The 13273-nt window shown below is 39.1% G+C and overlaps 1 protein-coding gene across 6 annotated transcripts; it reads right to left on the minus strand.

Moving 5' to 3' along the window:
• Positions 1 to 303: 303 nt before the first annotated feature.
• Positions 304 to 12638, minus strand: LOC120075704 (Pseudouridine synthase family protein). 6 transcript variants are annotated; one of them, XM_090313337.1, is made up of 11 exons: positions 12481 to 12638; positions 12102 to 12348; positions 11087 to 11478; positions 10469 to 10534; positions 4455 to 4613; positions 4124 to 4171; positions 3936 to 4016; positions 3020 to 3136; positions 2792 to 2893; positions 2410 to 2568; positions 304 to 932 (listed from the first exon to the last, which is right to left on the minus strand). In XM_090313337.1, exons 3-11 carry the CDS (start codon positions 11459 to 11461, stop codon positions 555 to 557), a joined length of 1485 nt encoding a protein of 494 aa, XP_090169463.1. In that variant the 5' UTR covers positions 11462 to 11478; positions 12102 to 12348; positions 12481 to 12638; the 3' UTR covers positions 304 to 554. The 6 variants fall into 6 exon arrangements, with proteins under 6 accessions (XP_090169463.1, XP_090169465.1, XP_038885249.2 ...); XM_090313339.1 differs by having other exon boundaries at positions 4455 to 4624; XM_039029321.2 differs by having other exon boundaries at positions 11087 to 11498.
• Between the last annotated feature and the right edge of the window lie 635 nt (positions 12639 to 13273).

Below are 13273 nucleotides of genomic sequence, written 5' to 3' on the forward strand. Positions count from 1 at the left end.
ATAATGTGTAGTCGTAAAAAAAATGATCAACATGTATAGAGACACATGAAGACAAGACGGAAGGACATCTATTTTAGTGTAATATATATTGCACATCATTCTTTATAAGAATAAAGTAAAGAAAATGTACTTATAAAAAAGTAAAGAAAAATAAAGAAATGCTAGTGATGAAGAGTCAGTTTCAATTTAATGAAAAACTCAGCTACCATCTATTCAACTTGTGCATTTCTCTGCATATGAAGTCTTATATACATGTAAAATTGATTCACAAATGAAATTTAGGAGTTTGAATTGATACAATAATTAGTTTAAAGCTTTTAAAGTTAAGATATAAATTGATTTTTTATAGTTAAACCTAAAACTAATAGTCAAAATAAAAACATAACTCAATTGACATAATATTTGTACTATCCATCTCTAAATCAGAGAATTGATTTCTCCTGGTTTTCCCAACCCACATATATATATTTTTTTTAAAAAAAAAAAAGAAAAAAAAATGCTCCTATTACAATCATGTTTATCTCCCTAAATCAACTTATGAAAACTCAAGTTACTCATACTAAATAGGAAGACATCAAATTCCAGCTGATTCTCATATGGGAAGGCATTCTTGCTACAAAACGTAAGAGATCAGAGTTCAAGCTGGATACCGGGTGGTGGCTGATCGGCCTTTTATCATCCAAAACATGAACGAACTTAGCAAAATTGGGAAGAACAAGCTCTCTGCAGTGAAGATGTAATAAGGGCACCTTGGATAATACACTCCCCTTCTGCACATCCAACCCTGCTGGCCTGCGCAACTTGTACGGCTTCCCACTTATTGGCTCAACGTCAACCCGGGGCATTTGTTTCCACGTCCGATGTACAAACCAACCGTATTTATAGTCACCAACAATGGGCGTGCCCAGAGCTTCAGCACAATGGATCCGTAGCTGAAAGATGGCAGTGCATGTGTATAAGACGAAGTTACTATAGAAAAGGAAGGAATATTTCACTCCATAAAGAATCAGAGCAGGTGAATGCAGACTAACAGTTTTACAGGATAGAAACTAAAGATCATACAGTTAGGATTTCAGGGGGAAAAAACTCTTTTTTCCTTTTGGTCTCTATGTTACAGTTTACCCTTCAGTTTTTAATTTGATTTTCATTTGGTTCCTAGGCTACAAAATATTATATTTTTATTCATGAGTTTTAAGATTTAATTCCATTGGGTCCCTAGATTTCGATATTTACAACCGGACTCAAGTTTGGCGGAGAATTAGCATCAGCTGCCATGGTTAAGTACTCAAGGGAGCCAGATAACCCCACCAAGTCCTGCAAAGCGCGAGGCTCCGACCTCAGAGTCCATTTCAAGAATACACGTGAGACTGCTCATGCCCCTGAGAAAGTTGCCCTTGGCCAAGGCAAAAAGATAATTGGAGGATGTTCTCGCCCACAAGCAGGCTATTCCCTTCCGACGTTTCTGTGGAGGTGCTGGACGAACTGCTCAGGCAAAAAATAGGCATTCGAATGGACAAGGACGCTGGCCTGTTAAATCTGCAAAATTTATTCTAGATCTTCTCAAGAATGCTGAGATTAACGCCGAAGTGAAAGGGCTGGACGTTGATTCTCTCATCGTATCCCACATTCAGGTGAACCAAGCCCAAAAGCAAAGGCGTCGTACATACCGTGCTCACGGAAGAATTAACCCCTATATGTCATCTCCATGCCACATCGAGCTTATTTTGTCAGAAAAGGAAGAACCTGTCAAGAAAGAGCCTGAGACCCAGGTGGCAACCAGTAAAGCCAAGAAATCTCAAGCGCTCCGCAGTGGTGCTTTATCTTGATCAATATCATTGCTGCATTAAGTTTTTTTCCCTTTAAAAAACAGAGGTTCGTTGCTTTGATCATTATAGAATGAGTTGTTCCGTATCCATTGCCCCCAACTTTGTATTTATGAAATCATCGATCTTGTTCGATTATTTGTTATTCATCCATTTTAAGCAAAGAGTTCTACCATTGAGTTTTCAATAAATACTTACTTTCGGTCATTAATTTAAAAAGATTAAACTAATTATAGTTAAATTAGTTTTCATTAATTTTCCATCGTTATTATAATCATCGTGATAATTGTAAACTAATTAGCTAAAAGTTGACATCATTAGTGAAAACTTGAGAGTAAAAGGGTAAAATATTGAAACTTAACAACCAAATCAAAACTAAACTTAAAACTCAAAGGTTAAAAAGAAAAAAATTCTAACATTTCGAAATCTAATGACCAAATGAAAATTAAATTCAAAACTCAAAAATAAAAGTGTAACATTTTAAATCTTAGGAACCAAATGAGAGCTAGACTCAAAACTTCGGGACTAAAAGGATATTTTATTCCTGAGAATTTCGTGCATATATTTGAATGAGCACTTGAAGTACCTGATGCTTTCGGCTAGTATGTGGACAAAGTTCAATCCATGAACAACCATTTATTGTGGGACCAAGAACACGATATTCAGTGATTGCCTCCTGAGAAGCTTCCAAGGATGTTTTGTTTGCCAAGACAACCCTCTCGGTCTTTCCATCGTCAAGAAGCACCTACAATCAATTATAGCCCAATTAAAGCGACATGAATCGATCCTCAAGAAACTTGTTTGACCCGTATTCTCAAGTTCTAAAGGCAGAGTAACAATAACCGCACATAAACCAACTGCCGACCATTACAACTCTGGTACATGATTGTATAGTAATTATCAATTTATCAGGAAAAGACTGAGAATCATGAATATTGATCCGAGAGAAAGAGAGATGGAGAGTGAACCTTTGATAGAGGAGCAGAGATTAAGCCTTCTCTTTCTCTGGGACAGCCAATTACTAATGCCCAATACTTTTGATATGTTGCATTACATGCCTCGTCCCAAGCCTAAAGTTGTTGTCAAGCACATTGTAAACTTTGAACAATTAGAAATATTAGAACATTTCTTAGCCATAGTTACTAGGTAATTGACAAATGACATCTTGAAAATAACTGTATGTTTTCATTAAGCACCTTACATGCAGATCTTGCATTTCTTATATTGCTAAATAGCCATTGCAAATGGGCTACACTTTCCTTTGTTCTCCCCATCAAGAGAATCCCGCTGCTCTCTCTATCCAAACGGTGAACCTAGATGTGTATCCATAAGAATAGATAGAGGGAAAGCATTAAGGACAGAACAAGGAAACCAAAGATACCATAGGATAAAAAACAAGAAAATATAGTAACTTCTACGTCCTTATTTTGAAGAAATAAACACAATTTCTTGAAATAAAGGAAACTTAATTTAACTTCTTTCAGTTGGGATTAAGTTTTCAATGAAACCAAACCTTTGGGCTATACAAAAAGAAGAAAAATCCACAACAAATATAAACGAGCTGTATCCATCCAAATTTATCCCACATCTAGGAGACAAATGCCTCAAAATAGCTACAACTTAAAGCAAATACTTTTATCGTACATTACCAACACTTCCAATTGAATCACAATGCAATCGCATGGCTGTGGCACCATAACCCATCTTCCCACAAATGTCCATCAAATTATGCATGTTTTTTCACAACTTCTTTACTATGGTTTTGATCTTTTCGAACTAAAAACTTGAATTCTTAGTCAAATTCCAAAAACAAAAGCATGTTTTTAAAAACTACAGTTTTTTTTTTTTATATACTACGTTTACGAACTATGCTTTTAAAAACTACAGTTATTACTTTTTAGTTTTCAAACCTTACATTGGTTTTTTAAAACAATCCTAAAAAGTAGATAAGTAGATAACCAAACAAGGAAATCAATAAGTGGAAGTAGTGTTTATAAGCTCAATTTTAAAAAACCAAATGATTATCAAACAATGTCTTGGTTGTTTTCATTCTGAATATAGAGTCCTTCTAATAGCAATATCTACATAAGTAGCGAAAAAAAAAAAGCTCACCAACTTGGGTCCATCATCGTAGTCATAAGATAATGCTGCAGCCGCCAATGCATCCATACTATTATGAACTGGAAGATTCCCCTGACAATACCATGATCATTTCAAAATATCAGCGCACTTACTATTACCTCCAACCCCACCCGCCACCAGAAATAAGATAGAAAAGTAAAGGAGAATAAGAGGTAAACCTTGACTGGTAGTTTGGGGGGTTTATTTAATACGATAATAGCAGAATCCTGAATTTTTCAAAATTAAGAAACAAATGAAAACACCTTTAGCATACAACAAAAATCATATGCCAGGGTAAAAATGAAGCAATGGAGAGAAGGAAATTAATTAGCCATCAATCTCAACTCAGGTATTTGATAATACATAAGAAAATGAGTACACCTATTGTGGATCTTTCCATAACAAGTATATAGCAACTGCTTGTATATCAATGGACAAAACGGTGGGAGGTTCATTAATTGATGCAAACAGCACGCAAAGATGAAAATGCAAGTTAAACTCAATACTTGCCTTGTACTTGACAAGCCTTTGCAAGTACTTGATTTCATCAGCGTTTGGGTACAATGTGCCACTTGGAATAGTGTCAAATCTCCTAGAAACCTTCAACTCTGCAACTGATACAGGTATATGGATGCGTGCCCCAGTTTCCACAATCTCACTACTCCTAATCTGAAATTCATCTAATAATAAGTTAATAGTCTGTTAGGTATCCGATCCACTGCACTCAGAAATACCGAACAAGCAGAGCAAAAATAACTAGAACAGAATGCTTCAAATAGTATGTCAATTAAACGGACAAGTAAATGGCTGAATACAAGTCTTAGAAAGGAAACAAGAACTCTAAGCAAGAGACAAAAATGAAAATAACTTGCAGGAGAAGAAAACACCCAACCAGCCTGATGAAAAGTAAAGAGAAGAGAAAATGGCACACACTTGTTATGTGGAAAACCCTAGTACAGGGAGGAAAAACCACGGTGTAGAGAACTTTATTATAATAATGTGATACAGAATAATGCCCAGAGGCTACAATTTAAATAGAAAAAGATGAAACCCTAGGGTACACATGAAAAGACAAAAATGCCCCTAGAGCAAATATTCTATTTTCAACACTCCCTCTCAAGTTGGAGCATAGATATTAACGAGACCCAACTTGCTAACACATGGGTCAAAGAGTTGTCGTGATAGCCCTTTGTGAGTACATCTGCAATCTGCTGACTAGAAGGAACATAGGGAACACAGATATTTCCACTGTCAAATCTTTCTTTGATAAAATGTCTGTCAATCTCTACATGCTTCGTTCTGTCATGCTGAACAAGGTCGTTGGCAATGCTTATAGCAGCCTTGTTATCACAATAGAGTTTCATTGGTCCATCATGACTTTGGTTAAGATCAATTAGGACTTTTTCCAGCCACATTTCTTCGCATATCCCAATGCTCATGGCCCTGTATTTAGCTTCGGCACTACTTCTGGCAACCATCCCTTGTTTTTTACTCCTCCATGTAACAAGGTTACCCCAAACAAACGTACAGTAGCCCGATGTTGACTTTCTGTCGACCACTGAGCCTGCCCAATCAGCATCTGTATAGGCCTCGATGCATCGTCTGTCTGACTTTCTGAATATTAATCCCCTGCCTGGAGAAGCCTTTGAATATCTCAAAATTCGTTCCACTGCCTTCATATGTTCTTCATAAGGAGACTGCATAAATTGGCTAATCAAACTTACTGCATGTGCAATATCTGGTCTCGTATGGGAAAGATAAATTAGCTTCCCGACCAAACGTTGATACCTCTCCTTGTTAACTGGTGCACTACTACTCATATCACTAAGCTGTATTTGCTTCCATATGGGTGCCAACTGGGATGTTATCCTATCATACCTGTCTCTTTAAGCAAATCTAGCGTATACTTTCGTTGAGAGACAGAGATGCCTTCCTTCGACTGGGCCACCTCCATTCCGAGAAAATACCTTAACTTTCCAAGATCCTTGATCTCGAATTCTTCGGCCATCCTTTTCTTCAATCTGTCTATTTTTGAAGTATCATCCCCCGAGATTACAATGTCATCAACATACACAATTAGAACGGCCATTTTTCCAGACACAGACTTCTTTGTGAACAAGGTATGGTCTGAATGTCCCTGACTGTACCCTTGCGATTTTACAAATGTAGTAAATCTGCTAAACCAAGCTCTCGGAGACTGTTTCAACCCATATAATGACTTCTTCAGTTTACAAACTTTGCGACTGAAGTGTTTTTCAAACCCTGGAGGCAGACTCATGTAAACTTCTTCTAATTCTCCATTAAGGAATGCATTCTTCACATCAAACTGGTGCAAAGGCCAATTCTTATTAAATGCAACCAAGAGGAGCACATTTAACTTTGCTACTAGAGAGAAAGTCTCTGAGTAATCTATCCTAAAGGTCTGAGTGAAACCTCTGGCCACTAACCGTGCCTTGTATCGATCGATCGTACCATCAGGTCTATACTTAACCGTAAACACCCATTTGCAACCAACTATCTTGTGTCCCTCAGGAAGAGTGACCTATTCCCATGTGTCGTTCTTTTCAAGAGCTTTCATTTCTTCCATGACAGCGGCTCTCCACTCAGGAATTTCCATAGCTGCATATATGCTGCTTGGTATTGAAACAGTGTTGAGGCTGATAGCTAACACTTTGAACACCGGAGATAAGTTACTATAAGACATATAACTCTGCATTGGGTACTTGGTACAAGACCTCGTTCCTTTCCTCAAAACAATAGGAATGTCAAGAGAGGCATCATGATCTTCCTGTTCTTCTGACTTCTCATCACACTTAGTATCTTGCTTTGTCTCATCTGGGTCTTTCTGATCTTCTGACTTCTCATCATACTCAGTATCCTACTTTGTCTCATCTATACCTTCTTCAACATTTTCAGTCGGAACCTAGGGTTCATTACTGCCTTTACCCGTACAAGCCTCATTCTCAGTACTGTCACTGTTACTGTCAGTACTATCATGGTGATCAGTATCCACATTAGTCACATTCTCGGTACTGTCTCTGCTTACACTACTTTCAACACAAGCATTATCACCACACATGTTATCATTATTAGGAATAGAAAACTTCGTACCTGGAACTGTCACTCGTTCTGACTCATGTACTGGAGCCGTAGAAGTGATTGGCGACACTATTTCCTTTCTAAGATTCCTCCTATAGTACGTGATCCATGGGACTTGCTCGGTAGGAAGAATAGGAGCATTGACACTTGTGTCGGGAATGGACTCGGGTAGGTCTGGCAGGCAAGGACTTAGACCCCAGTTGGACTCTTCACTTATACTCTCCCCCGGAAGAGGACTAAGGGGAAAAAATGGACGATCTTCGAAGAAGGTGACATCCATGGAGACAAAGTACTTGTAGGAAGAAGGATGGTAACATTTGTACCCGCGTTGATGAAGGGAGTATCCCACAAAAACACACTTCTAAGCCCGAGGGGTAAATTTGGTTCGATTAGGACCATGGGTATGAACAAACACAACACACCCGAACACACGAAGGGGAACATCAGGGGTAAGGCGGTTATCAGGACATGACTCTTTGAAATAGTCAAAAGGAGTTTGGAACTTTAAGACTCAAGAAGGCATTCGGTTTATTAAGTGAGCTGCTGTCAGAACAGCATCTCCCCAAAGATATGATGGAAGAGATGTGGATAGCATGAGTGAACGAGCAACCTCAATTAGGTGACGGTTTTTCCATTCAGCCATGCCATTCTGTTGCAGGGTATAAGCACATGAACTTTGATGGATTATTCCTTAAGAGGCAAGGAATTCCCCGAGGTTATTATTAAAGAATTTCAGACCATTATCGCTCCGAAGAATGGTGATTCTCGTGTTGAATTGGGTTTCTATAGAATTGTAGAACTGCTGGAAGACAGAGGTGACTTCAAACTTGTCAGTAAGGAGAAAGACCCACGTCAACCTAGTGTGGTCGTCTATAAAGGTTACAAACCACCGTTTGACAGTAATGGTTGTAACCGGAGACGAACCCCACACATCACTATGAAAGAGGGTGAAGGGTTTCGAAGGCTTATAAGGTTGGGGTTTGTACGAGACGCGAGGTTGTTTAGCTTGGACACACACATCACATTTCAAGTTAGAAACATTAATATTATGAAATAGATGGGGAAATAAATATTTCATATAATGAAAACTCGGATGTCCGAGACGAAAGTGCCATAACATATAATCAATTTCAGAATTGGAAAAACAGGAAGACAATAAACTAGTCCTATCACAAATCCTAGAGGAGGTATCTTCAGTAAGGAAATAGAGCCCCTATCATACCGGGCAATGTCAATCGTCATCTTCAAGTTCAGATCCTGAAAAATAGCAGCATCGGGTTAGAAGATAACACGACATTTCAAATCTCTGGTAATCTTACTGACATATAACAAATTTTAAGAAATTTTAGGCACATGTAGAACGTCTTAAAGAGCAAAACCCTCAAAGGATGATAAACGGCCTTTCCCGGCCTCAGGGGCAAAGGATCCATCAGCAATCCTGATCCTCTCATTCCCAGCACTCAGGTAACGAGAACCGGTCGGACGTGCCAGTTAGATGGTCCGTAGCTCCTGAGTCTAGAATCCATGGCTTTCTACTGTTTATACTAACAAGGCCACAAGAGTGAGCGATTGCACTGACACCCACTGTACTAAAGCCGTTCTGACTCGTCTCCTAATTCTGTGGTTGATGACCAGCTGTCGATTCACTTGCTAATGCACGTCCATGTCCTGATTGTCGTCTTTTACCATTTGGAGGACGACCATGTAGCTTCCAGCATTACTCTCTAGTGTGTCAAGGCTTCTTACAGTTTCACAGACCGGAGGTACTTTTTCGTTTTGTTTGTCAATTCCTAATACTTTAAATGCAGCAGAATCTGTTGATTGAATTACTGGATTATTCATAGCATTAGACCTATCTTCTTCAAGCCAGATTTCAGAACACACTTCCATCAAGGAGGGTACTGGAGAGTTCCCAGAATTCGACTTCACACAGCATCAAATTTTGGATTAAGTCCTACCAAAAAATCATTGACTCGGTCTGTCTCTTTGAACTGATAGTGCAAAACTCCTCCACACAGACAACTCCAAATCAACTCTCGACATACTCTTGCCAAATCACAGACAGCTTACTGAAGTAAGCTATGACGTCCATGGTCCCCTGTTTACATCCATGGACTTGTTTACGGAGCACATACAGTTAAGCTCCATTTTGTCGTGTGGAGTACAACTTTTTCACAGCCTCCCAAATATCCTTTGCAGTAGCAACATACAGCAGGGGTGTTCCAATCTGGGGTTCCATACTCCCTACTAACATAGATCGGAGTAGAGAATCCTCTCCTTTCCATATGCGTTCCTGAGGGTCGCCTTGTCTAGTTTTTGGTATTTCGCCAGTCAAATACCCGAACTTATGGCGACCCTCGAGAATCATTCTCACAGATTGGGACCACGAAAAATAATTATGGTCATTTAATTTCTCTCCTACAATACAGCTAGCAGGATTCTCAGAAAATAATTGAGCTGTAGATAAAGTAGGAAAAGAAGTTACTGGGCTTTATGAATAAGTTGGGCAATTAGAGATTTCTCCCTGACCATTTGACATAGTTCCAAGAGCCTCTCCAAGACTGGCCATCTACTGTTGTATTGACTCATTCTGCTGTTTAATTTGAAGCTGCAACTGGGCCAATTGTTCCTGAACATAGTTAGATCTGCTTGGCTGGAAAGAATTAGAACCGATCGATTGGCAGGAATTGTGAGCGATTCCGGCAGCCATATGTGACGAAGGCTTAAGAACATGACTTGAGAGATCGACGCTCATGGCTCGGATCGACGTTGGCACCTAGGTATCGAATCTGGGCATCATCACTGGCGGCTGGAACGCATGCGGCTTGGAAGGAAGATCGAACGCCGGCGACTGAAACCTCGCGTGCGTCTGAAGCAGCGTACAACTGGGCGTCAACACCGGTAGCTAGGATCAGTGCTGGTGGAAGTCGATCATCCGACGCATGCGGCTTGGAAGGAAGATCGAACGCCGGCGACTGAAACCTCGCGTGCGTCTGAAGCAGCGTACAACTGGGCGTCAACACCGGTAGCTAGGATCAGTGCTGGTGGAAGTCGATCATCCGACGCATGCGGCTTGGACTCGACCGAGGGCTGCTGAGTATTCTGATCGTCTCCATAGGCGGCTGGGATTGGTATTGAAACAGTGGCTGGGAAAATTAGTGGTCCCCTCCCCTAATTAATTTTCACATTCCACTTCCTCTGCAGGTAATATGCTTGGTGAAATCCCTTTTCTGCCCTTCCTCTTGTATGTGTGAATCACCGAAGGTCTAACATAGTCTTACGGTCAACAAAGAATGACTTCAATAAGTAAATGAAACCAGATATTATGTACACATAAACAACAGATCAAAAGCTTCTCAAAAATGTCCTCATTAAAATTCCATATGAACCATAAGAGAATACGCTATCTATTCGAGAAACAGTACCTTTCTCATAGGTTTCGAATTTCCTTTTACATCCAAGCCTCCCATTTGTGGGCATTCCACCTGGACCTGGAAAAAGGAAGATAAATTTAAGCCCATAATTGATTGGATAACCATCAATCCCTTTTTTCTTTATTCTTTATTCTTTTCTTTTCCTTTTTTTTTTTTTTTTTTTTTGTGCTTCTTTTTGAGAGAGAGGGAGGGAGAGCTCAAATTCATAAGTAACATTGACGTTGTGGAATATCCTTAAACATACATCCAGACAAGTCGTTATTAAAGTTTTTCCCTAGATATGACGCAAACAACTAACTGAAATTCTGAAAGAAAACAAGTCCAATGTACTTTGTTCCCACAGCAGAAATTACTACTTACAAGTTACATGAAGAGATTAAGTATGGAACTCAATTTCTTCCAAGTTTCAACAAGCAAGAAGCGATTAAGTTTGCATTACTATTTACAACTTACAAGTCAGCACTGATCTCACTGCTCAAAAAGATGAACAGAGATTCTCATCACAAAAAAAGTTACATGAAGCCTACACGACTAGATATTAAGTATATCAGGAAAAGGACAAAACGACAATACCAATTAGCTAAAAGAGAAGTAAGTGTTCGTACTTACAAGACCTTTTCTGAAATGGGACTGAATGACAGAATCTTCAATTTCATCAAAATAATGCTTCACCCATCTTATGGCAGTGACATGAGTTGACTCCCCAGAGACACCAATCTGATTCTTCCCAGGCAAAGGGTGACCAGGAAATGGGGGCAGCGATAGGAGCTGCCGGGGCTTTGGGCCTTCTTTAGGACTACCCAATTGTGCTATGTTGTTTGAAACTCTAATGACAGGCTTGGCATAGGAAGGTGGTGGAGGAGAAATTCTAGAGTAGTATCGGGTTGCTAGTAAAAGATGTCGTATGTTCTGCCACATAATCCTGTAACCTTTCAAGCAAAACAGCCCCTGATGGCTACAAAATAGAAATGCACCCCTCCCCATGCAGTTTCTGAAAATGCCTACAAAGCAAATAGGTTCACTGGAAAATAAATAATATATGGTTTTGATTTGTACGAAAAATGCTCAAAAATGCATTTCGATTATTTGTAGCTTTATCGATTTCCCCTGTTTACAAGTGTGTTAATTTCAACTGCGCAATTGAGTGTCCCTTATTTTCAACCTTGGAGATTTTCATTCAGTCTCTACTCATTACAAAACCTCTTTTTTGATATGCTAAATTTCCATCAAGCTTAGCGCAGTCATTTGTAAAGCACGATAACATTGAGCGAGATGGACAAATAAGTCAACATTTTAATGACTAAGAAAGAGTAACAAATCTTATAATGTAGACCATGCAATCAATTACATAAAATTAGAATGACACAGAAGGGGACCAACTAGCTAGTTGTTTGATGTTAATATTGATGGATCGGTCCTGGGTGAGACAGAATGTGAATCTCTTAGGGGAGAAGCTCTCTCCCTCTCTCATTACTAAGTTATCAACAACAGCCTCTAAATTTATGGCACTAAAATAGGAAACTTTGATTTCAATCGATGAAAAAAATGTTGCTGGAAGAAACCAAAAAGATAAAATTTATACACACACATAAATAGCATAGACGAAAGACAACCCATAAATTACCTCCGTGGATGCTCAGAGATTGAGAGCATCCCAACGAAGAAGATGCTAGCAGCCCACCTCCAGTTTCACTCGTGATGGAAGAAGATGCAACTTCAGAGCTCACTCCCCTCCCCCTTTGTCCAACTTTTTCTTTTCTTTTTCTTTTTCTTTTTCTTTTTCTCACTTTATCTATCTATATCAAAGTAAGGGAAAACTTTTTGTGCCAAATTTATTCCTTCATCCTCGTCGTACCCTTCTGTCTCAATTTCTGAAATCAAGTAGTTGAATTTAACAAAAATAAAACAAATAAACAAATCCTAAACCATTGTTTCATTAGGCAAGTTCTAATTTGTGGTTCTTAAGTGAGAAGAAAAATATCGATGGAGAATTGGAAGAATACCAGAACCAATAATGGAGTAGAAAATCAGTGCAAAACCGCTAGCGGGAGGCTGCGGCGGTGGCAGTGGAAGGGGGAGAGGAGACGGCGACACTGAGTTGCTGACACGGAGGAGTAGACGGCGTGAAGAAGAATAAGAAATGGCGTGAAGCACAAAGGTTAATTAATAATTATATTAATTAAAATTTTATTCAATAATCGACAAAAATAACCTTTTTCAAATTTTAATTTTGACTTTTCGACTTTTTTAAAAAGTTTGCATTTTTACCCCATAATTTTAAAAATTAATGAAAATTATCCTAATATACCTCACATTTCAAAACTCACTCAAACCCTCCAAACCCTCAATTTTCTTTTCCATTTTCACTATTCTCCATTTTAAAAGTCCTCAATCTCACTCCATTTCACTCTTCCCATTTGAAATCTATGTTAGATCTATGTTTTTGAATAAGTTTGAGCCTAAAATGCGTTTCTGAAAATCGGTCTTACCCGGTCGGGCAAAGCAACTTTGCCGCCTGTTGTTGCACCGGAGAACCCATTTCGGTACTAAGAGTCGGTTGTGGACAAATTTTTCATTGAGAGAAAAAATTTGGCCTCCGGCCACATAGTCGCTCATATGGAAGTAAATATTCTCGCATTTATCCAATCTCCAAAAAAATCCCACTTGTTTCGACAGGTACCCTTTTGTTGAAGGTCGTTTGGGAATGGGCTAGGGTTATGAACTTATACTTTTTGGTTTATTGGGGCGATGGGGCACTTTCATTACATCGATGTGGATTGCCTCGCGAAATACCCG

The sequence above is a fragment of the Benincasa hispida genome, chromosome 4, assembly GCF_027475165.1.
Source record: "Benincasa hispida cultivar pf3 chromosome 4, pf3_genome.v1.1, whole genome shotgun sequence".
Taxonomy (NCBI): Eukaryota; Viridiplantae; Streptophyta; class Magnoliopsida; order Cucurbitales; family Cucurbitaceae; genus Benincasa; species Benincasa hispida.

Excerpts from the sequence above, each read along its gene's own strand:
- LOC120075704 (XM_039029321.2), bottom strand. The coding sequence starts at position 12,130 with ATGCTCTCAATCTCTGAGCATCCACGGAG. Across the intron at positions 11,499-12,101 it reads ATCTCTGAGCATCCACGGAG|TGAACCTATTTGCTTTGTAG; the intron begins GTAATTTATGGG and ends TTTATTTTCCAG. Across the intron at positions 2,894-3,019 it reads ATGCAAGATCTGCATGTAAG|GCTTGGGACGAGGCATGTAA; the intron begins GTGCTTAATGAA and ends CAACAACTTTAG.